The sequence below is a fragment of the Galeopterus variegatus genome, unplaced genomic scaffold (assembly GCF_000696425.1).
Source record: "Galeopterus variegatus unplaced genomic scaffold, G_variegatus-3.0.2 Scaffold1636, whole genome shotgun sequence".
Taxonomy (NCBI): domain Eukaryota; kingdom Metazoa; phylum Chordata; class Mammalia; order Dermoptera; family Cynocephalidae; genus Galeopterus; species Galeopterus variegatus.
This window is the reverse complement of record NW_007727747.1, coordinates 218068-243186: the sequence shown is the minus strand read 5'-3', so window position 1 is coordinate 243186 and position 25119 is coordinate 218068. Positions and strand designations below refer to the sequence as shown.

At 34.6% G+C, this 25119-nt stretch overlaps 1 protein-coding gene across 1 annotated transcript in view; it reads left to right on the top strand.

Moving 5' to 3' along the window:
* LOC103594852 (diphthine--ammonia ligase-like) overlaps positions 1–18107 on the top strand; it is a 93928-nt gene extending 75821 nt beyond the window's left edge. Inside the window, exons 5-7 of the mRNA XM_008578133.1 lie at positions 7643–7737; positions 16560–16647; positions 17940–18107. Coding sequence (XP_008576355.1) covers positions 7643–7737; positions 16560–16647; positions 17940–17999 — 243 coding nt within the window. The 3' untranslated portion in view covers positions 18000–18107. The remainder of the gene's footprint in view (positions 1–7642; positions 7738–16559; positions 16648–17939) is intronic.
* The last annotated feature ends 7012 nt before the right edge of the window (positions 18108–25119 follow it).

The following is a 25119-nucleotide window of genomic DNA, read 5'->3' as shown; positions in this document are numbered from 1 at the left end:
GGTATACATTGAGAGAGAACATATTACAGGGTGAACCATAAGGGATATTTATAACTTAGGAGCAGCAGGAGAGAAAGGAGTCAGAGAAGCATAGCAGTAACTTAGAAAATGAGTAACACAGAAGCCTGAGGTAGATAATTGCAAAGATTTGAAATGTAAGTGGTGCCACATAAATTGAAAAAGGATAAGGTCATGGGACTCTCCCAGCAAACTGCTACTCATGCTAAAATCTATATACCAGTAAACAGAACATTCAGTTTCCCAATGCAGAAAGCTGGGAATTCTCCTTAATTTCTCTTTTAACTTCTCTCAGTCTTTCATTCAATTAATCATTAATTTTGATGGGGTCAGGACATGCTACCCCAAAATATGGCACCTTGGCATTTGAGGAAACAGCAGAAGCAGGAATGTCATTCTCTGACCGTCTCCCACCATTTTCCCTTGAAGCAAGCCATAAAAGAATTCTCTGGCCTTCCTCTAAAGGTGATCATAAGATCTTCATTCCACAGGGGTCCACCTCCCTACACCAAAGGAAAGGAATGTCACCCAGGGACACAGGAAAGAATCTGAACAAACAGGTTTTGCTAAATCCTTCCCCTTCCCCCCACCACCCCAGTGTATTACCATTAAATCATACCCTTGTCTACTCCAATCAAACTTATGCACAACTGTCTGTAAAAAAAAAAAAAGCAGTTTCCCATTTTGGGGGGACTTCATTTCTTTATGAAGTTTCCCAAAACTTACTAAATAAATGTGTATGCTTTTCTCCTACTAATTTGTCTTTCGTCATAGGGTCCTCAGCCATGAACCTTGTGATGGATAAGTAAAAGATATTATTTTTTCTTCCCTACAGTTTCAGCCTTCTGAAAACCCCTCTCAACATATCTGCTCTCTGTTCTCTGTCCCACTGCTACTTTCCAGTTTGGGAAACCTTCACCTCCTGCCTAGATTCCTCCAGTAATTTCTTAGTCCTTTTTACTTCTAGACTTACTCCACTCTGGCCCATCATTGTGCAGCCAAAATTATGTTTTTAAAATACAAATGCAATCAGCTCAATGTTCTGCTTAAAACCTCTCCACGGGTTCTCACTGACATTAGGATAATGACTTGGCATGGCTTATGAAGCCCCATAAGATCTGTCCCCCTTGTAGCTTTTCAGCCTCATCTCACCACTATTACTCGTCTAGTTATGCTCCAGCTATGCCAAACTTGTTTCAATTTCTAGTACCCATCATGTGCCCTGGTACTTACATGCTGTTTCTTCTGGAATACTCTTTCCTTCTCTTCTATCTTCTCTCTTCTTTCTTCACTCTTTCCTGGTTAACTTATCCTTCAGATATCAGCTTAAGTTTTACTTACCTTGAGAAGCCTTTTGGGTTCCTTCTAGTTAGGTCCCCTGTTTTACATTCTCACAGCATTTTACCTATCTGCCAAAGCAATCCTTACCCTTTATTGTAATTCCTCCTTTAACTTTCTGTTTATACCTCCAAACAGTAAGCTGTTTCATGCAGAATGTATATGTCTATTCCCATTGTAATCCCCACTACCTAAAACAATGCTAAACCCATAGTAGATATTCAATAAATACATCTTAAATAAGTGCTATGAGTGATCCTATGCAGCATGAACTTATCTTGTATGTTAAGAATTCCATTTATAAAATAAAATTGTGGTTGTTTTTATAAACCTCATTGTTTCCTGTAAGTGGGGGTGGAAGGTGAAGAAGTGTAATTTGATTTGGCTTTTTTTTTTCAACTTTAAAATTAGTCAATTTTAAAATAAATGAGGCTGGTTTAAAAGAACAATCTTGATTTAAGAAGAAATTCTTACAATTATGGCTATTACAGTGTTTTAAAAGGATAAAAAATTAAACAGGAAAATCATGATGCCCTTAACCATTTCAGTTCAATAATCAATAGTGTTCAAATGGAGTTATTATGAATATGAATATTTATCTATATAAGTGTGCCAGAAAGAATATATTCATATAAGTAATTTCCTTTTTATTTACTTTGAATTCATTTTTTAAATGCTGAAACTACAAGGCATTCTTTTAAGCCACGAAATGACCCAAGTCAGCCACATCTGTTCAAATGTTTTTTAAAAAGCTTTCCTTAACAATAATTAGATGGCAAACCAATTTCACTTTCTCTAAAAATTTTATCTGAAAGAGAACCTAGCACAATTTAGATATATGTGAATCAATGGACATTATATTATGAAATAAGTACAAAGTGATCTCATTGATTTATTAAAGATAATTTAACTGGTTAGAAAACAGCAACATATTTCTTAATCAAGCAAACTACAGACAAAATAGCAACAAGTGTGTTAATCTTACGCAATGGCCATCTGGTCTGTATCATTTTCTATATAACATTCCCCAAATGCTTAAAAATGGGAAAAAAAAGCAACATATTTCTTAATCAAGCAAACTACAGACAAAATAGCAACAAGTGTGTTAATCTTACCCAATGGCCATCTGGTCTGTATCATTTTCTATATAACATTCCCCAAATGCTTAAAAATGGGAAAAAATGATGGCATCGCTGATTCAGTGGCTAATGAGATAAGGAAAACATTGACTATCGGGTGTGAATTTTATGTACTCTGTTAGATCTCCAAAAGTAGAGGATTTTTATCCTCTATTTCTATCTACCCTATTTCTGAGATATTTCTTTGTCCTCCCTTTTACTTGGGAATTCTGTTTAGGAGTGGCCTTTGTTTCTGCTTCAAATTAGACCTGTAGTATATGCCAAGTCAGGCTGTTTTCTGGGAGCATACAAAGGTATCTGGACCATCGAGAGGATAGCCGGTTGGTTATTGAGTACTATGAGCTACATGCTGTTAAGAAGACAATGAGTATGTCTAGGAAATTTAGAAACTTACAGTCTCATAAGGTAAAAGTCACACATGAAAGACTTAAATTCAAGAGGTATATAGTGATGCAATACAGAAATTAAGTCATGAGGCAGGATAGAATAATTCCACAGGCAGTAAAAAAGAGTAATTCTTATAAGTTGAAGAGAAGGAATCTGCATGTTGGAGTTTATGTTTATTACTTTATATTTTGCTTTATAAGACTTAGTCTTTTTAATTTTTTTCAGCCAGTCAAGTTCCCTTTGAATTTTTATTTTATTTTATTTTGTCTATTTTATTAGCTTTATATCTTTGTATTCACGTGAAGAATGGGGCCAAATGGCTGATGTCTTCTATTATCAGTTTAAGGACCTTGATTTTTATTGAATAAGACAATGGTCAGCCACCAAAAGTTTTTGAACAGATGAGTGCCATGATCACAAAGTGTCAAGGAAAGTTAGTGTGGTATGTAGAGCAGATTGGGAGGGGTGAAAACAAAGCAGGAAGGTGAGAGATGACTGTAATAGTTCAAGTACAACGTGATCAGGCAGCATGTTAGAATGGAAGGAATGATGCACTTTTATCTGTCTGTTCACTGCCATAACCCTTGTATTAGTCCGTTTCTGTTGCTTATAACAAAATGCTTGGAACTGGATAATTTATAAGAAAACAAAATTTTTTGCTTACAGTTTTGGAGGCTGGGAAATCCAATATCCAGGGAACACATCTAGTGAAGGTCTTCCTTAGTCGTGGCTTCTCTGACAACAGGGTACCACCTTGTGGGATGGCAGAAGCAGAGAGAGACTCACCTCCTCGGGCATTCTCCTTTTGAAGCCAACAGAACCACTCCCATTATTCCAAGAATGGATCAATCCATTCATGAGGATGTAGTCCTTACAATCCAATCACCTCTTCAAGCCCCCACTTTTCAATAACCATAACAGGATTTCTCACCATCTTAACAGTCACAGTGGGGAATCAAGCTTCTAATATATAAAACTTGGGGAATGCAGTTTGATCCATATCAACCCTACTGTATAGAATAGGATCTGTCACTTAGTAAGAACTGAGTGAATGTTTGTTGATTTAATGAATGAATTAATGAAATAAAAAAAATATAGACTGTGGCAGAAGGAAAGGATGTAGTTAAGTTTTACTCTAATATTTCAAGCTTGATTGAACTATTACAGAAGTAGAGAATTGTGCAGGGAGAGAAGGTTTTGAAAACAAATCAAGAACTTTGTTGTATTCATGTTGAAGTTAAAACAACAATGCTTCCAAATAAAACAATTAATAGGCATTGGGGGGGATATATGAGAGAGAGGTTGGTGGCTAGGATTCTTTTTATTTGAGAGCCGTTTGCACAGAAGTAATAAATACAGAGTAGTGGTCATGATCCTCAATAAAAAGAGTATGTAGATTAAAGAGAAAGAGCCCAAGGGAAGGGCAAACCAATCTAATGCAGAAAAGATAACATGCGCTGAGTGCTTCCTATGTGCCAGACACTGTGTATCATCCTGATTAATACAATACCCCCATAAGGGTAGGTATTACCTAGGAAAACTGAAATTCAGAGAAGTTAAGAAATTCCTCTAAGGTCTCACGTCCATTAAATGTTGGGGCCATGATATCAAACTATATTTATCTACTCCTGATTTTCCATCTCTGCTGAAATTATCATCTCTTTGTGGATTTTGTCTACCTTTTCCACTGAATCCTTTAACACATTTATAATAGTTATGCCCTTGTCTACTGAGTCCAGTATTTGGTTAATGTATGGGTCTGTTTCTATTTTCTGTTTGTTTGTGGTTGTTGTTGTTGTTTTTTTCTCTTGATAATAGGTCACATTTTTTCATTTTTTGACTTTTAAAAAATATTTTATGGTAGAAATTGAATTAAAAAAGAACAATAGAGACTAAAGTATTTATCCCAGACAAAGCCATACCCCTTTCTCTATCTGGCAGGTAGTCTGGAGTGTTTATTCAATTTTGAGTTAAAGCCAGAGATAGACCTAAGATATATTAGGAACAAAGTTGCTGCTTAATATGAACAGTATAGATATTAGTAACACTGACTTACATGTTTTAGAAAAGTAAATTGAAAGTTGTGCACCATAAGTATTTCTCTGGAATTAGCATATCTGGATTCTTCTTTTGTCTAAACCATCACTTTCTATCACATGCATCGTGCTTTTGTGCTACAAGGATTTTGATTTATAATAGGGTGCAATGTCTTGGCATATTTATTAAAGATAGTGGCTAGCATAGTCTTTGCTTCTTGAAGAGGTTCTCTCAAGACATCAAAGGGCTTGCAGCTGGCTAAAAGTAAGACAATAAAGATGAATTTTTTTCTGAGTACTTAACATCCGTTGGAGCCTGACACTAATAATTTAAGAGGGCGACATCAAAGGGCTTGCAGCTGGCTAAAAGTAAGACAATAAAGATGAATTTTTTTCTGAGTAATTAACATCCGTTGGAGCCTGACACTAATAATTTAAGAGGGTAACAAAAGACAGCATAAGGATTCATAGTCAGGCTACTTCTTGGTTCCTCAACTATAGAAACCACTGGGGTCTTAATCCAGATTTCTTGATTTGAAATTTATATGTCCGTACTGATGAATCAGTAGTAGAAGAGGAGACAAGATTGTGCACATTCATTTATAGATGCAACATCACTGTCACATCATTATTTTGTGGCACTGAAATATAGAGTGCAGTATATTTGGTAAGCTTCAGGAGACCAAGGACATTGTCTTGTTTACTTTTGGATCTTCATCATTTAGCAAGTCCTAGCCAATAATCATTGTTCAATAAATATTTGTTGAAGAACTGATTGAATGAACAAATGTTATAGAAATATTTTATGTGAACTGAAAATATCACTGGGTACATCCAGATTTTAGTAAGCCCCCTCTTGATTATATTAGTCTTTTATAATGGAAATATGTTGGTTTAATATAGCAGCTTACATTATTTTTACTAGTGACTAATAGAACCACTTCCATGCCAACTTTAATAAAAAATCCAGTCACTTTTTGGTGGTGGCTTACAGAAATTATGCAGAGCTTAAATAAAACATTTTCTAATAAAAGGAAGCTAATAATTGGTAAACTATATTACCCACATAAAGAGACTGGCTTTGAATCATAAAGGTGAGATCAGAAGTTTCACTTGATAGAAAATTGTTGGACTTGGGGGGCAAAGAATCAGCAAAGAATAGAAGGGGATAGGCACTAGCTGGCAGAACAGAGAAGCACCCCTGAAATCCATACTCTGTTATTATCCTGTGTTGTTATTGCAAAGCAGATACTAATTAAATTAGGTTGAATATGGTAAAGTAGTCTGTTCCTGTTATCTGTTCCGAAAGGACCAACCGTCAGGGCTGGCCGGTTAGCTCAGTTGGTTAGATCGTGGTGTTGTAACACCAAGGTCAAGGGTTTGGATCCCGTACTGGCCAGCCACCAAAAGAAAAGGACCAGGTGCCATAATTTGACCTTGCTGATTCTCTATTTTGTGACTGAATGTGGTAAAAATTTATCTACTTAGCCCTTGTGAGCTCTCAATAGGAAGTGCCAACTAGTTTTCTTTCCCTCATTTTTCTTGCTGTTTAGCTTTATAATGTCATTCATGTTACTACTAGTCTTTGGAAAGAGCAGAATTCACATAGATCCATGCTTTAAATCCCTAAAGGCACATAGTCAATAGTTGAAATTTAATGGATTCAGAATGGTTGCACAACCACAAAAATAACCAAATAAATAAATGCATAACTATGCAGGTAAAACTGAAGACTTAGGCCACAGTCCCAGACCTGGTAGTAACAGAACATCAAAGAAATCACCCTGCTTTGGGTTATGAGGACTTTGGGCTAGGAGAGGCTATAATAAGCAAGGAAAGCTATGACATTCAAAATGAAGGAGATAGAAGCATAGTAACAAAGCCTTGTCACAGGAGCTGAAAGATGCATATCTATGACACAGCCAGTGAGAGTACTCTCCAACATTGGTGCCAGCCATGTATCAGCTAAATAGGAGATTTTTTTACTCTGAATATCATTTAAATAGTATAGCTTATATTTAATGCAAGTCATAAATAGACTTTTTGTTTCTTTGCTTGCTTAGTTTGCTTCTTAATTTCAGGTTTGATTAGACAACTTTACATGCTATCCCAACCTTTTTTGGAGTTAGACCTTCTTAAGGCTTGTTTTCAGCTTTGGAACTTCACTAGTTCTCAGTACCCTTGGAACTTCCCTAATAATAATAATCGTACGCATGATAACCACATTTGTGACTTCTTTTTGTTCATAGGACTAAGGAAAGGCCTTACATTGCTTTTTCTCTGTCCCTGAGAAATTCTCTAAACACACATATTTTTTTTCCCTTCCCTGTAAAGTCAAAGGGCGGGGGGAGCACAGTTTGGCTGCATACATTCTCATTTACTACACAATGACAGCCTCCCTTTGAATCTAAAACTAGTATCATTTCTAAAATTTACACTAATATTTCAGTTTTGTCATTATAAACAAAAATGTTGGTCCCTTACGCCTTTTTTGTAAGTGTTTAAGGGATTATTAAAAATCCTATGTCATATGATAATATTTTTGAAATGGCCTTAATTACATGTTTTAAGGATAAATATAATTATTTTCCTAAAATTTGCAATTTATTTTGGAATTTAAGTTTCCTGCATGTATTTTTTTAAGACAAAATAATATAAGTTAAGTGAACATTTTTGCAGTCTAATTTTGTTTCCTGTTTCTTTTTTATTTTATCCTGTTTTCAGCTTTCTAAGAAGTATGGAGCCCATGTTTGTGGAGAAGGTGGAGAGTATGAAACATTCACTTTGGATTGCCCTCTGTTTAAGAAGAAAATAATTGTGTAAGATATCATTTCAGCATTTCCTTCACTTTCCTTAAATTTAAGTGATGGAAGCAACTTAACATTAAGCTTGAGGCAACTTTTGTTGGGAGAAATAGAACATGTCCTCTAAGTTCACACACACTCAATTTGTTTAATACCAGTGAAGTCATCTGGATACCTAAATCAATACCTGACAAGACGAGGCCTTCATAGAAGGCTATAAACTTTTTAGACATTGCACTTTCGTTTACTTGCTGATTATGGCCTGCAGTAAAACTGGTACCTACACACTGACACTTTTATCCTTTCATGAAGTGTGAATTGCCTATATTATTTATCTTTCATTACAGCTACATTTGATAAACTGCCACATCTGTAGCCTGTGGGTTCCATTAACTCCATCCTCTTTTCCCTTTTTCTTGGCTTTAACAATTTAGAATGGTAATCCTAATACATTTCTCTTCAGCTATTTGGGGTTATTTTTACATAGAAACTTTGCTTTTAAATGAATTCAGTTTATGATGAATAGTGTGATTTCTTTGCCATAAATTGTTAAAATTAGTATAGTGAGAAACAGGGACTTTCTTCAGTTTATTAGGTTATTATTCATGCTCTAATTTATGTCGCTCTTCTCATATGCTGAGAGAGCACTTTATCTGCTTTTCCTAAGCTTTATGCGTCTTGGAAAAGATTGTCAAAATTACGCTTGATTGAATGGACAGTTTCAATATTTTCAACACTAAGATTTGACTTCTTTGTACATGATAATAAGGGAATGAATGATCTAAGAAAATCAAAACAACTCAAGGTGCATTTTCTAAAAAATACATTTATCTAGTGAAACATGGCAATCCATTTTCATTACCATATTCAAAATTCGTATACTATTGCTTCTTTCATGTTCTTTTAACTTCTTTTCCATTAATAATCAACATAATAGTAAAATAAAATAAAATAAATCAATATAATAATAATTTATTTGGCAGATATTTTTCAAGTATCTATTATGTCCAAAGCATTCTACTTGGCACCATTGATGTTCAAAGATAGTTTCTGCCTTCAAAAAGGTAGGAGGAAGACACATTTGTGTATAATTATCCAACAGTTGTTAAAGGATAAGACTTGTAAGTTCATAGATGGGAAATATTTCTTCTGGCCTTGATGATCACAAAATGATTCATGAATGAAGTATTCATGAGGTATTACTTCTAAGAAATAATACTGTTTCATTTGTCTAGAATATTTGCATGCTAGGGTGAAATTATAGTATAATAGAAAACTTGGGATATATTTACTTATTAACATAGGTCTGACCAAATTAGGAAAAAAACACAACAATAAGGAAAAAATGCCAAAGAATAATACTTTTCCCATTTGTCTGACAAATTGAGGTCCTAGAGCACCAAGAAGTCTTTTAGGACAACCCAGAATTATAAGATATGTACTGCTTTACACTACATAATTAGGAGGTCTATAGAAAATGAATCTTTTTCAACCTACTCATTTTGTAGACAAGAAAACCTAAGCCTGATGGAGACAATAGCATGAGGGGAATTAGTCATGCTATGAAAGAGAACCCTATAGTGCTAATATGAGCTGTTGTGTGCAACTGAATAATAATTAATTGAGGCAAATTATGTAGGTGGAACTCTGCAAGCTGCTGTCCTGCTCTGCAGAAGTTCTTCCTGTAACATGACAGATGGACAAATCAATAATACATGATAAGTGCTACCAAAAGGGTGTGTTCCCTGAGAACACAGAAGCAATGCTGTCTTTTCATTCTTGTTCATTTATCAGTTATAATCCTTAATCTAATTCTGATGCTTAAGCGTATTATTTGGTTTTTTCTTCTAAGTGCTACCAAAAGGGTGTGTTCCCTGAGAACACAGAAGCAATGCTGTCTTTTCATTCTTATTCATTTATCAGTTATAATCATTAATCTAATTCTGATGCTTAAGCGTATTATTTGGTTTTTTCTTCGTAGGCTGTGCCTCACATTAGCTTCTTAACTTTCTTACGTGGTTCCTTTTCTCTAGATTGCCTTCCCATTTTTCCCCTCTTTGCTAAATCCTTCCCTTTTTAAAGGCTTTAACTACCATTGCCTCTAGCACTCATTCTCATACCTGAACTCTCGTAATGCACAGTAGGCACTAATAAATGTTTGTTAAATATTATTGAATTAATTTGTCGTTTATTGTTTATTTTTATTTACATGTCCTGTTTAACTTACTTTGATGTATTCCTTTTTTAGGTTATAAATAGATATCATAGGTTGAGACATGTCCTGGTTTAGAGGAAAAAGGATATCACTTAGTATATAATATTTCCTTCTCTTTAAAATACACATGTCCTTATCATAGCTGTCTAAAATGCACTAAATGTGTTAATGTGAATGAACATTCATCGTACATTCTAACACTGTATGTAAATGAGTTATGTTACTTAGAGATAATCTTGTGTATGATACAACTAAAAAGTAAGTTTAGTCCCTCCTTATAACTATTTTTTAACAACTGACCATTAGTAATTCTGTATCTGGTAATTTAGAATTCAGTATTTTGAGACAAATTTAACAACTGTTTGTTATATTTGATATAGTAGTTGTCTGCCACTATCAGCATACAACTGATCATTTATTAGAATTCCCATTTCAAATGTCTGATTAAAATGCCATTTGTTTTTGCTAAAAAGAGGACATAGTAGTTGTCTGCCACTATCAGCATACAACTGATCATTTATTAGAATTCCCATTTCAAATATCTGATTAAAATGCCATTTGTTTTTGCTAAAAAGAGGACTACCTCAAAGGGGAGAAAAAACAAACTTTCCTATGTAAAATTATTTGATTGTAATTAGGGATTTTTTAAAACATGAATTGAATCCTTTTGTATAATAAAGTAATTTAGAGAGATTGGGGTTGTTCTAGAAGTTTATCATGAGATATATTTTGCCCAAATTCCAACTAACATTTTAAAAATCATGCAGGAAAGACTGGTATAACAGTCTTTGTCTGGAAGTAATTTTTAAAATTTCTACCTAGAACATTTTACAATTCACTTTTCATGTCAATTAATATGTGAAGTCACTCACCTCTAGATACAAATTTTCAAAGCAGAAAATTAGGGTTTTTTTCCTGAGGATCCCTGATGAAAAGAATTACAGCCTAGCTTTTAAGAGGACAATTGTATGTCCTCAAATAAAAAACCTACTTTCTTAATACTTATTACTTTTATACAGATCTTCCTCGATTTATGATGAGGTTACATCCCAGTCAACTCATTGTAAGCTGAGAATATCTTAAGCTGAAAATGCATTTAATATACCTAACTTACCAAACATCATAGCTTAGTCTAGCCTACCTTAAACATGCTTAGAACACTTTCATTAGTCTGTAATTAGACAGAATTATCTAACACAAAGCCTATTTTATAATAAAGTTATTATAAAGAATTTTGAGTCAAAATTCAAAGTACTGTTTCTACTTATTGCATATTGCTTTCACATCATTGTAAACTTGAACAGTAGGGTAAGCCATTTTAAGTTGGGGATCGTCTTATGTATATATCAGAAGAGCTAAAATCATGAAGTTGTGTTAATGAAAGTGGTCATTTTCTTCTCTCTGTTAATGAATGCTTTAAAATTTTTTTAATTAACACATAATAATTGTACATGTTCATGGAGTACAGAGTGATATTTCAACACATGTATATAATGTGTAATATCAAATCAGAGTGGTTAGCATATCCATCACCTCAATCATTTCATTCTTTTGGGAACATTTGAAATCCTCTTTTATAAGCTATTTGAAAATATACAATAACTTATTAACTATAGTCACCTAAAAGTACTTTAGAACACTAGAACGTATTCTTCCTATCTAGCTGTAATTTTGTATCCATGAACCAACTTCTTCCTATTCCCTTTCCCTTCCTTTCCCAGCCGCTATTAACCACAGTTCTACTCTCTATTTCTATGAGCTCAACTTTTTTAGCTCCCACATATGAGTGAGAACATGTGGTATTTATCTTTCTGTGGCTTACTTATTTCACTTAACATACTGTCTTCCAGGCTCATTCATTATTGCTGTGAGTGACAAGATTTCATTCTTTTTTATGGTTGAGTAGTATTCCATTGTGTGTACATACCACGTTTTCTTTATCCTTTCATCTGTTGATGGACACTTAGGTTGATTCCATATCTTGGTTATTGTGAATAGTGCTGCAGTAAAAATGGTGGTACAGATATCTCTTCAGTATACTGATTTCCTTTTTAGTGGGTAAATACACAGTAGTGGGTTTGCTGTATCATATGGTAGTTCTATTTTTAGTTTTATTGAGGAAACTCCATACTGTTTTCCATAATGGCTGAGCTAATTTACATTCCTGCCAATGTTGTATAACAGTTCCCTATTCTTCACATCCTTGCCAGCATTTCTTATATATTTTTTTTTTATTAGAACCATTCTTACTGGGGTGAGATATCTCATTGTAGTTTTGATTTGCATTTCCTTGATAATTAGTGAGGTTGAGCATTTTTTCATGTACTTGCTGGCCATTTGTATGTCTTCTTTTGAGAAATGTCTATTCAGGTCATTTGCCCATTTTTTAATCGATTTTTTTGGTTTTTTTGCTGTTGAGTTGTTTGAGTTCTTTGTATATTCTGGTGCATTTTCTAAAAATACATTTATCTAGTGATACATGGCAATCCATTTTCATATTAATCCCTTGTTGTATGCATAGTTTGCAAAAATTTTCTCCCATTCTGAAGGCTACCTCTTCACTCTTGATTGTTTCCTTTGCTGGGGAGAAGCTTTTTAGTTTGCTAGTTTTGCTTTTATTGTCTGTGCTTTTTAAGTCTTATCCCCAAAATATTTGCTCAGACCACTGTCTTGAAGTGTTTCTTCTATGTTTTATTCTATTAGTTTTCTACTTTGGGGTCTTATATTTAAGACTTTAATTCATTTTTAATTGATTTTTGTAAGTGGCAAGAGGTAGAGATCTAGTTTTATTCTTCTGCATACAGATATTTTACTTTCTCAGCACCATTTATTGAAGGGGCTGTCCTTTCCTGAGTGTATGTTCTTGGCATCTTTGTCAAAAATTAGTTGGCTGTAAATGTGTGAATTTATTACTGGGTTCTCTATTCTGTTCCATTGATTTCTGTGTCTATTTTTATACCAGTATCATGCTGTTTGATTACCATAGTTTTGTAGTATATTTTGAAGTCAGGTAGTGTGATTCCTCTAGCTTTGTCCTTTTGCTTGGGATTGCTTTGACTAGTCAGGGTCTTTTGTGGTTCCATGTGAATTTCAGGATTTTTTTTTTCTATTTCTGTGAAGAATGTCATTGGTATTTTGATAGGGATTGCATTCAATCTGTAGATCGCTTTGGGTAAGATGGTTATTTTGACAGTATTAATTCTTCCTGTCCATGATCATGGGATGTCTTCCCATTTAACACATTTTTTAAAATGTCAGTATATGAGACAACCCTATATTTCCATTTGAATTGTCAGTATTATTATATTAGTGCTACAGATTTGAATGGAAGAATAAGAATGAAGGAAGAAACAAAAGACTAAGTCCTGTGATTAAAACACTGTACAATCATTTCCCACTTTCCCTATCTCTTCATATTTTCTACCCGCTCCATGCATGACTCAGTACAGAGCACTGTAATATGGCATTTTGTAGTGGGGATGAAGCACGTACTTTGACTTATCTGCCTTCTCACATTGATTCTGTGTGACCTGGAAATGTATTTAAATTTAAGAATTATTTTCCTTGTATTTAAATTTTTAGACTTATTAACCTTTATTTTTATTATGCTAGAGATGTTATATGGTGTTGTTGGTATATATGTGTACATACATTGATATATTTATATATGTAGTATACATGTATGAAAAAGTATGTATTTGGGTGAAGGTAGGCAACTGAAAAATTAGTGTGGGTTTCTGATAAGTTCAACAGTTGGTATGAAAATGTGAGGGTACTGAACAAAGTTTAACTATACAGTTATTTATTCAACAAATGTCTAATGAATACCATGCAATGTACTTTGTGCCGAGCCAGGGGTGGGATGGGACAGGGACAGGCAGACAAAGATGAACAAAACTGGTCCCTCTCTCAGAAGGAATACAGGCACACAGACACATAGGTATAATACAGTAGATAGGTTATGAAAGGACTATGAACGTAGTACTGAAGCACATAAAGGAGAAAACTAGCACTGACTAAAGAATGCCAGGGAAGCCTTCATGGAAATAACGTTTGAGATGTCTGCAAGTGTAAGTGTGAGTCCACAGGGAATATCTCTGTCCATTTTAGTGAATACAGAGATCATATGTTTGAGTAAGAAAGGTAAACAGTGCCTCAACCTCAACCTAGCACAGTTGTCTTTTTAGAGGAGAGGGAGGAACAAAGATCATGGCTGAGTCTTAAGAGAGAATACCAGCGTTTTTCTCTTGAGGTAAGAGGTAGGGCCTCACCTCATCCCTCAGGAACCTGGCATCAGACCAGATTCAGCTCAGACCAGATTCAACTGTCCTTTTGAAGTTGTAGGTAGAGATGAGCCCAACGCAGCAAAGGAAGAGAACCATGGACAAGCTCTTGGCTGTGGAGAAGCCTCAGTTATATGAAAGATATTAATTGAAATGATTACTTGTATTAATAGGGGAAGAGGAGGAGAACAGCCAACTGGAAAGCATTTTTGCTGACACAATTGTTCTTAATTCTTTGGTTAACCTGAGGATATTAGGACAGATCCTGCTTTTAGGATTCAGAGAAATCCATGAGGCAAACAGAAATCAGAGATCTTTGAAAGTTGAGTTTCAGGTGATAGTTTAGGAAAGAGAAAAGAAGAGCAATAATGGCATTATTCTATTTGAAACTAAAAACTGTTCGTTTGGGCTCTAGTCTCTCCCAGTTGACTCTCGCTTTGTATAAGTGAATGAAAATTATGTTAGTCAGTTAGAGATTATGGATTTAATAGAATCCATAAAAATCACACTCTTCATTTAGTGCTCAGAGTAGTATATATTCTCTCTGGATAACAATCTTGGTTCAGAACGCAGTAATTACATCAGTTAAGTAAGCTGTCTGCTGTCATCCTTCTCTTCCTAGTGAAGATAACTGACAGGAGAAGGGAGAGCCTCAGAGTAGTATATATTCTCTCTGGATAACAATCTTGGTTCAGAACGCAGTAATTACATCAATTAAGTAAGCTGTCTGCTGTCATCCTTCTCTTCCTAGTGAAGATAACTGACAGGAGAAGGGAGAGCCAGAAAACTTTCTGTGTTCCACCTTTCTACTGAAATAGTATTGGTTCAGGTTAATTATAGTTTTGGTGCACTCCTTTGTCAAGGATATCAAAACCAGGCTGCCTAGATTAGGCATAATTAAGCCTCAGGGTCAGTTTCCAAGGCTGGGGTCAGAAACAAAGAGATGAAATTTAATGTAAGAGTAACATCGTAAACAAGAATTGAAGTTTGAATCTGATTGTTGAACCAAGATAACACCAGAGCAGCCAACTCTGAAGGGAGTGGAGAAACAAGACTACAACTAACAAACCAAGTGGGGGTCAAACCAGAGGGGCAGGTGACAGCAAGCAAGAGGGCATCCTCTGTACTATCTTTCTCCTCTTCCTCCTCATCAGACCTGGAGGCATCTTTTAGTAGATGTAGCCTTTGGAAGCAAATTACATATTTTTATCAGGATCCTGACTCTTTAGTGATTTTATTTCTATTATATTTTAATTTACTTTCCTTTTAATGTGGTAGAAGTCCTTTTTAATGTTATTTTTCCTAAGCATTAACAGGATGCATATTTAGTACTAATGTTTCATCAATGGTAATTAGGTGTTTTTTAAAATCATCAAACATTTTTTTCTATATCTTTCAAATGGAAAGTAAACATATTTTGTCATGAAAATCTAATAATTTTTCTATTGCCATTAAGTAACTTTGCATCACAAAAGTTGATTCAAATAATTTTTTTGTGTGTTAGTGGCAGAGTCAAATAAAGTAAGAATTTATTTTGCTGTACTACAATGGTCAAAATTCTAATGATCTATTAATATAAACAATAGAACTACTTCCCAATGCATTAGAGATATGAGGAATTTCTATTTTTAAATTTTCAGTTGAAATTCGAAACACCATTGCTCTCTTAATAAACAATAAAAAATAATTAGTTATTAGAACTTCACACATAATCTTGGTTATTCATATGTGCTTTACAGGGTATCTTTGATAAAAGTTGAGTTAATTTACAAGTATCCATATGGTGCCAGCAAGCAGTTCATACCATTTTACCTGAATGTGGTAATTACTATGTCAGACAATCAATTTTAAAAGCAATGATATTGCAGTGTGAAGAGTTCATCTAGAGCTTAAAACCACCATCAGTATTGCTTTTGTGAAGGATAATTGAAATTTTTTGTGAAACACTGAATGAAATAACTCTTGAAAATGAAAAGAATAATGAAGATAAAGTACTAATGTTTAATATTTAGCCCATACCAGGCAAATTTGTGAAAATGAAATTGAACAGGAATTTAAGTCTAAAAATTGTTCGTAGAGCTTTGAGTGAATCTGAAAGTTGAACTGTATGTCCTTATAAAGATGAAAAGCTTCATTACTTTTTCTTCAAACTTTAATGTTCTCGATCCTTTTCCCAATTAAATGTTGGTTTATTAAAAATACATGTTAATCACTACATATGGAATACCATTGGAAATAAATGCAAAACAAGGATTTGGGATCTCTTCTAGTAGGTAGCAAGAGTTATTTGCCTCAGTTTATGTAGTTGATAAATGCATTATAAAATGTTTGTATTTCAGGGACTCGTCAGAAGTAGTCATACATTCAGCTGATGCATTTGCACCTGTGGCTTATCTACGCTTTTTAAAATTGCACTTGGAGGACAAGGCAAGTAAATCTAAGATTGACTGTGATTTCAATAGAAGATTGAGATATATGCATTGGCTGTGTATATATAATTCTATAACAACAGATAACAGGATAAAGAAAATTGATTTTATAATTAGTGATTTTTTATCAGTTCCTCAGTCAATAATTAAGAATTTTACAAATGATTATAGTTTGGGAGCTCTATATGATACAAAAGATATTACATTTCTGAAGTGTTTGCAGGTCAGTTGAGAAGAGAATAATATACACATTAAGCAATGTGAAGACAGGACAGTATAAAACCAAATGTTGAATCATCTAGCAGGATAAGAATTATGTTATTGTGCATAAGCATTAGAGGAAAGGTTTGAAGATGAATTGGATCTTCATTGTACAATGTTTAAAAGGGGGAAAGGAGAAATAAAACCTTTTTAAAAATTATCCAGGGGAACAGAAATACAAGTGAAAGATGGAGAGTGAGACAAGTGCAATAGTTTTACTTTAAATACATTTTAAATACATCGATTATCAAGGTACAGCAGAATCTTGATTTAAAAATGTCCTGTGGATAGGTAAAAATCTGGATTACATCCTTTGTTTGAAAAGTGTGATCCTTGATATTTTGCTTTATATTAATCTCCATAGAAATGATAGCTGAAACTATCATTGAGAAAATAAGTGAGGAAATGAGAGTAGTGGTGGAAAAAGGATTGGAAAAGGTCTTCTGTATCTTTAGTGTTCTTTCCCCAAGTCCTGAGGTACACCCACAGTTTTATATATACATATGAATGATAGGGATTCTGAAGGATCAAGAGGACTAATGATGGCAAAGGTGGGAAAAGAATGGTAACCCCAGAAATCTCAAGATGAGAGAGTTTATACAAGTAGAGAATAGTTATTGATGTCAGTTTTCCAGAAAAATGGCAATGGATAGGATTGACAATAGGTCATTGAATTGGACTGGAAGATTATTATTGGTGACCTATTACCAAAAAGCTAGTAACCCTCAATAGAATGAAATTATACTGTCCAAGTATCTTTCAGATTCACCGAAAAAGACCCCACTTCTAGGTCTCTGCTACTTTTGCTGCCACATACACACAGAAAATCAGAACTATTCAATTCTTCTTTAGACACTCCTGCCATTATATGTTCAGCTCTACCTGGATAGCTCACTACTCACTTTGTTGTTTTGCTATTTTATTTGTCTGCACTTGCTCTCTCTGTTGCAGATAACAATGTTACTTCTTTAAGGTGGAATATTCATTGACATTGAATAAATATGGTGCCTTTTCCTTTTTTCTTTTTAGGTGTCCCCAGTGCCTGACAACTACAGAACATCTAATAATATATTCGTACATAATTCTTGAAAAGCATTTTTGAACATTGTTCACTAAGCTACCATTTCTATGCCAAAAAAAAGATTTTTTTTTTCAATTATCGTGACCAGCTTTTTCTCATTACATTTTTTTTTTTTTTTTTTTTTGAAAAATATACCATGATAAGAAGTTACTGGAGCCATTTGATTAATGGGGAAAATGTCAATGGCTTGTTCGGTAATATTGCCAGCCTCCTCAACATTCCCTTTTTCTCTCTAGTTAACACATCCTCCCTATGACTTCTAGGTGATACGTGCCTCTTTTTTTTCCCTTTTACTTCATCTCCAATCCTCATTTCTGTGACATTTCTTTTCTTTCCTTACAATAGTTTCTTTTCCTCCTTCTCTCTTGCTTGTTTTCTTCTTCTCATCTCTGCCAATTTTATCATGATGCACACACATTTGAAAGTGAAGATAAAGGGATCACTTTATTTAGCCAATCAAGCTTATTCTACTGTGTATCACCAAAGTGATTTGTCATTTCTATTTTGAATATATTTATGGTTCAAGAGTTTCAACATTATTGGACAAACAGGAAAAATATTATTAAATCTTTCTTATTATTTTAAAACTGATTAAATATGTAATTTTTCAGTATTACGTGTGGTGACCTTACACAACTTTTTTTTTTTAATAGATTTACTTTTTAGAACAGTTTTATGTTCACAGCAAAACTGAGAGAAAACTGCAGAGTTCCCTTATACCGCCGGCCTCTCCAATTTGTGTGTTGTAGTTCTGGGCTCTCTACTTTGTTCCACCAATGTTTATCCTTTGCCGTACTACACTGCCTTGATTACTGTAGCATTATAGTAAGTCTTGAAGTCAGATAGTGTTAATCTTCCCACTTTGTTCTTCTTCTTCAATATTGTATTGACTATTCTGGGTCTTTTGCCTCTGTATATAAACATTAGAATCAGTTTGTTGATATCCACAAACTACCTTGCTGGGATTTTGATTTTGATTGAATTGAATCAATAGATCAAGTTGGGAAGAACTGACATGTTGACAATATTGAGTCTTCCTATCCATGAATACTTCCTATCCGTGAAACATCTCTCCATTTATTTAGTTCTTTAATTTCATTCATCAGAGTTTTGTTCAAACATCTATTTTATCTTCATATTTATTATAACTTAATATGTTAAATGTTGCTTCAGTTAATACTGTTTGGGGTTTTTCTTGGTTTTGGTTTTTTGCTTGTTTGTTCTTTGTTTTTGCAAATAACAACCTTTTAAGTATTATTCTTGATGTGAATCCAGAGAGAAATAGAGCTGCCTTTACTGAAATCCTATTTCATCTCAATAGCTCTAGTTAGCTGTGTGCCCATCACTGAATCAGAAACAGGGTCCGAGATAAAGCTCTGGCCAAGTCATCAACTTTACTCCTGAGCCACCTCATACTGTAGAGAAGGGGTTCTTAGAGGGAAACGAAGTATGATTACTAAAAGAAAGATGAATAAATGCTGGAGAGCAAAAATGGCTGATTCTCTTCTACATGTTTTATCTAGATCACATTGTTATTTCAAACTCATATTAACAAATTAATTAACATTCTACCCCAAGTAACAGTGAGACCTTGAATGTGATATCTTGAATACCACTCTGAAAATGGATCTGCTCCCCAAATTACTTCAGTTTCCATTTGCTGGGTAATACATTTGTAGTCTAGCTTGACATTATTTAGTTTGATGAACTGCTATTGGTCTTTTCTCAGTCTTCATAATTTTTAATCCTTTTCCTTGATAATATTGGCCATGATCATTTGAAAATTTCCTTTACAATGGCTATATGTTGCTGTAATGTTGTGACTTTTCTTCTACTTCTGTCAGGATTTCTTCTGTCTTCTTCAGTGGGTCCTCTTCTTCTTACCTTCAGCATGAACATATGAATCAACTTCTTTTTATGGATCCATTCTTTTCTTTTGCAGTATTTTACCTTCCTAGAATTTTTGTCTTTTTCCACAAGTTTAATTTTCACCTCTTTATGCAGACGATTCCCAAGTCACTCTCTTTCTAGTCTTTGTGCTAATATCTACTCTTTCTCCTTAACACTAGATTCTTATTTTTGACTGGTTGCCAGGCATGGCTGCGAATACAAGATTACTTCAAAATGTTTGTGGAAAATAGAATTAAAATATATGAATCTATTCATAAACTTTTTGAAGTACCCTCATATGTATCAGTCTCATTTTGTACAAAACTTGAACTCTTTTTCACTTCCAAATGTACTTTATTCCTGTTTTTGGTATTTAACACAACTGTTTTCCACCAGAATATGGGCACAGAATATTGGCATCATCTCTTCAACTATTTCTCATTCACCATGAACATTCAATTGCTTATCTAATTCTTTCTATTATAGTCCTAATATATCTGTAACACCATTCCATCACCATTGTTATCTCTCTAGTTAAAGTTGTATCTTACCCAGACTCTTGGACAAGATACAGCTAATTTAAGTGGATTCCTTGCTTTCAAACACTCCACATTCAATTTTACTGCCATATTGATTTTCCTTTCTAGTATTTGTTTCCCAGCACAAAATTCCACGATAGTGCTGCAGTGTTTTCTAAATACATAAACTGGTTATCCATGAAGGCCTTAACATCTATTTTTAGTCTTGCTCCCAGGACTCCCCTACATGTATTCTTTACTCTAGTAATACCAAACCATTGTATACTACCTTATTATGCCTTCTGCTTCCTTTTGCCTTCCCTTTCATTAACTGTTTACATCCTAGCCATGATGCAAGATTAAACTCATATGCTTTGCCACATTTAGCCATGCAAGATGAACTACCCCCAACACTTTGTTTCTTCCTTTCCTGTGACAATTAACTTTATTCAGCATTATATTTATAGTTTGCAATGTTGCAAATTTCTTAAGGATTGTTCCCTATTCATCTTCATACTCTCTGTACCAGCTGTTAGTTTCTCAGTGAGATTTTTATTTAACTGATTTTTATTTTTATACTTAATTTTTTCTTTATACTAAATCTTAGAGACATGTTTCGGTTTCATGTTACATAGCATTTAATGAGAGTTACTTTATCTTTCTTTTATCTTGTTAGAGAAACATGCTCTAAGCAAACTAGAATGTAAAATGCAACATTTAAAGAGATTGTTAGTGTAAATTTTAAGTTATCATTTAGAATTTCACTTTATATATGATGACCTTCAAACTTTTGTATTAAATAATGAATCTACTTAAATTTTACCTTTAAGATAAAAATCTTAAATTATTTCTATGAGTAGAAAAATGATATCAACTAAACATGGGATCCCAAACAAAATAACTGAATAATTGGAAAGCTCTGAGTTAAAAATTGGGAAATATATTAAGATTTCTTTGGGGCCCTGACTTTATTGCTTATGGCAAACTTGATGCTAAACTGTACCATACATCACTGCAGTGACAGGCTTGAGAAAATGAGAAATACAAAGGTTTACATAAATCAACCAAAAGATCATATTAAAATGCATAACCTTTAAGAGAAAAATCAAGACTTTTACTTGTAACTATTCAGAAGCTCTTTTCCTTATATAGTTGTCTTAGATTTTTCAAACAGCTTTATGAGAACTAGTATTTCAAATTTATTGTTGGCAAAGCTATTGTATTTGTGAAAAGACAAGAGTCACAGAAATTTAGCCACAATTTTACTAATGTTCCCTACTATCAGTTAGTACTTAATTTTGCTTTTGTTGAGATGATTTCCTGAGTACTAATGTATACTATAATCACTTAGCACTTAACTTTGTTTTTTGTTGAAATAATCTCATGTAACAATTATATATTTTGTATAATAATAAAAGTTCACATTCCTAGAAGTTGTAACTTTTAAAGACTTCAGCAGTCTTGTAGCCCATTCTTCTCTCTCTCATTTTATTATGCTTTATTTCAGATACATTATCAAATATCTTGAAAAACTTTATAACATTTAGCCATCTCTGTGCTTTTGTTTTTCTCTTCAATCCAACATTTAATGATGAGTTTAAAGAAACTATTCTGTCTACATGGAATTAACTACTAATATGGGCAAATTACAGAATAATTTTAGTGAACATTAATTTGAAGTTATTACCAATAATCATTTTCCCCATCATAATGATTACAGTAACAGATATAACTAGTTTTGCTAATCTGAACTGAAGTTGTGGCCATAATATATTGGGTTTTTTGTTGTTGTGTTGTTTTGTTTTTTTGTTTTGTTTTGTTTTTTTGACTGGTAAGGGGATTGCAACCCTCAGCACGGTGTGGTCTGCACCACGCTCAGCCAGTGAACACACCAGCCATCCCTAAATAGGATCCGAACCTGCAGCCTCGGCGCTACTAGCACTGCACTCTCCCGAGTGAGCCACGGGGCCAGCCCCATAAAATATTGTTGATTCAAGGTGAAGAGTGATGCGTAGGTTATGGTCCTGTTTTTCTGTAAATAGTGGTGAAGGCAGGCAGGGTATATGTTTATTTATATATGAATGAAGATAGTAAGAGGTGGGTATGTAATCACCAGACTGATAATATTGGATTATTTGGGGGATGGGTGCAGGAAGAAGGCAAAAATGGAGAAACTTAATTCCTTATATTAGTCTGTAATTTTGGGCTTCTTACAATGAGCATTTATTTTTAAATTTTAAAAATACTTTATTAAGAAAATTAACTGAGAGGGGTGAGTACAGTGAGCTTCAATGCTGAATAAATACTTAAATGTTATTATAAACATTTTAAAAATCTTGGTAGACAGAGATATACTAAGACCCTTTAAAACCTTCCATAGAGCTCATGTGAAAACAGTACCCAAAATGTGGGCTTGAAATCTAGTTGATCTTATGGTAAAGTCTTATAAGCAGGACTCCTGGGGGAAATGATATTTATGAAAGATGACTAAAAGTGTTGAGATGGCAGGCCTCTTGAATATGTTGTGAATGGGAGTTTGCTCTCACTATGTGTAGCAACATGAATAAACTCAAAGATTCCTTCCATGGAGGTGTGCTGCCATTGCCTCTATCACATCAAAAAGTATTTTCTTATAGATAGGAAGCAACCCTGTTCCACTATGGTCTTGACTCCAACCACACTTGGTCTCAGTCCTACCACCAGTCCCATTTACCATGGGACTTGGGAGGAGCCACACCAGTTCATTGCATTTGTAGCAGTCCCACAAACTTGTCCCCAGTATTGCTTTGCTGTGCTTTGGGGAAGTCCTGTGCCCCCAGGAACAGGTCCTCTAACCACAGATTTGACTGCAGACCTAGCAGCAGCTATATGACATAGCTCTAGCTATGCTCAACCATGATCCCAGAGGCAGTTCCATCAGTCTTAGAAGCTGGCAGGTGAAGGTCTTTACCAGCCAAAACCAGTCTGTAGAAACTGAAAGAGGTATTTGCTAATTCAAACACACAGACAACAATACAAAGCTATGTGGATCACAAACAATCAGGCAAACATAACAGCATCAAAAGAAACTAATACAACTCCTGTAAACAACCCTAAAGAAATAGAGATTCATGAAATGCTTGAGAAAGAATTCAAAATATTCACCTTAAAGATGCCCAGTGAGCTATAAGAACAAAAATAGGCAACTCAGTAAATCAGGAAAACAATACATGAACAAAATTGTAACTTTAATAAACAAATAGAAACCTTAAAAAATAACCAAACAGAAATCCTGCAGCTGAAGACTACATGGTCCTTCAAAAAGTTCATGGAAAATGCATATAATGAAAAAACAATGCATGGTTTTCAAAATTTTTTGTACCAAAATAAAATCATACTAGTTGTAACATGTCTGTACAGAACATAATTTGGGGCACTAAGAAGGATAAGACATCAGTTTGAAAAGAACTATCAGAGCAACATAAATTCTAAAGTTGAAGAACAAACATCAGGTTTATGATGAAGCTGGGGTAGAAAAATGATGACATCATTGATGTTTTACAAAAGTTTATGGGGGGCCGACCCCGTGGTTCACTCGGGAGAGTGTGGCGCTGGGAGTGCAGCGGCGCTCCTGCCTCGAGTTCGGATCTTATATAGGGATGGCCGGTGCGCTCACTGGCTGAGCGTGGTGTGGGCAACACCAAGCCAAGGNAAGAGCAGAGCTTTTGATGGAAATTTTAAACAAGTGTGATCAAGATATTGAAGAATTTCTTTGAATAATTGTAACAAGACATGAAACATGGCTTTAGCACTACAATCCTGAAGACAGAGCACAATCAAAGCAGTGTCTACCAACAGGTGGAAGTGATCCAGTACAAGCAAAAGTGGGCTGGTCAAGAGCAAAAGTCATGGCAACAGTTTTGGAGATGCTCAAGGCATTTTGCTTGTTGATTTTCTGGAGGGCTGTATTAGTCCATTTTTGTGTTGCTATAGCAGAATATACCTGAGACTGGGTAATTTATAAAGGAAAGAGGTTTATTTAGCTCATGATTCAGGGACAGTTAAATCTGAACCTCAAGCTGCTTCTACTTGGCAGAAAATGGCAGGCAGTCAACCGGTACAGGCAGATCACATGGTGAGTCCCAGCTCTCACAGGAACTAGTAAAGTCAAGAACCCACTCACTACCCTCACCACCCATTGAGAGCATTAATCCATTCATGAGGGATCGCCCCCATAACTCAAACAGCTTCCAACACTGCCACATTGGGGATCAGATTTCCACATGAGTTTTGCGGGGACAACACTTCCAAACTCTTGTCATTCTTCTCTGGCCCCCCAAAACTCATGTTAGTCTCACATATAAAATACAATTATTCTATCCCAATAGTCCCAAAAGTCTTAGCTTGTTCCACTACCAACTTATAAGTCAAAAGTCTCATCTGAGACCAAAGACAAAACTCCCTCCAGCTGTGGACCTGTAAAAATCAAAGAGAAATTTATCTACTTCCAAGCTACAATGGTGAAACAGGCGTTGGGTACACATTCCCACTCCAAAAGGGAGGAATAGGCCTGAAGAGAGGAGAAACAGGCCCCAAACATACCCAAAACCCAGCAGGGCAGACATTAAATCTTGAAGCTCCAAAATAATCTTTGACTTCAAGTCCCACATCCTTGGCACAATGGGGCTTCTGGGCTCCCAAAGCTTCAGGCATCCCCACACTCATGGCTCTGCTGGGAGTG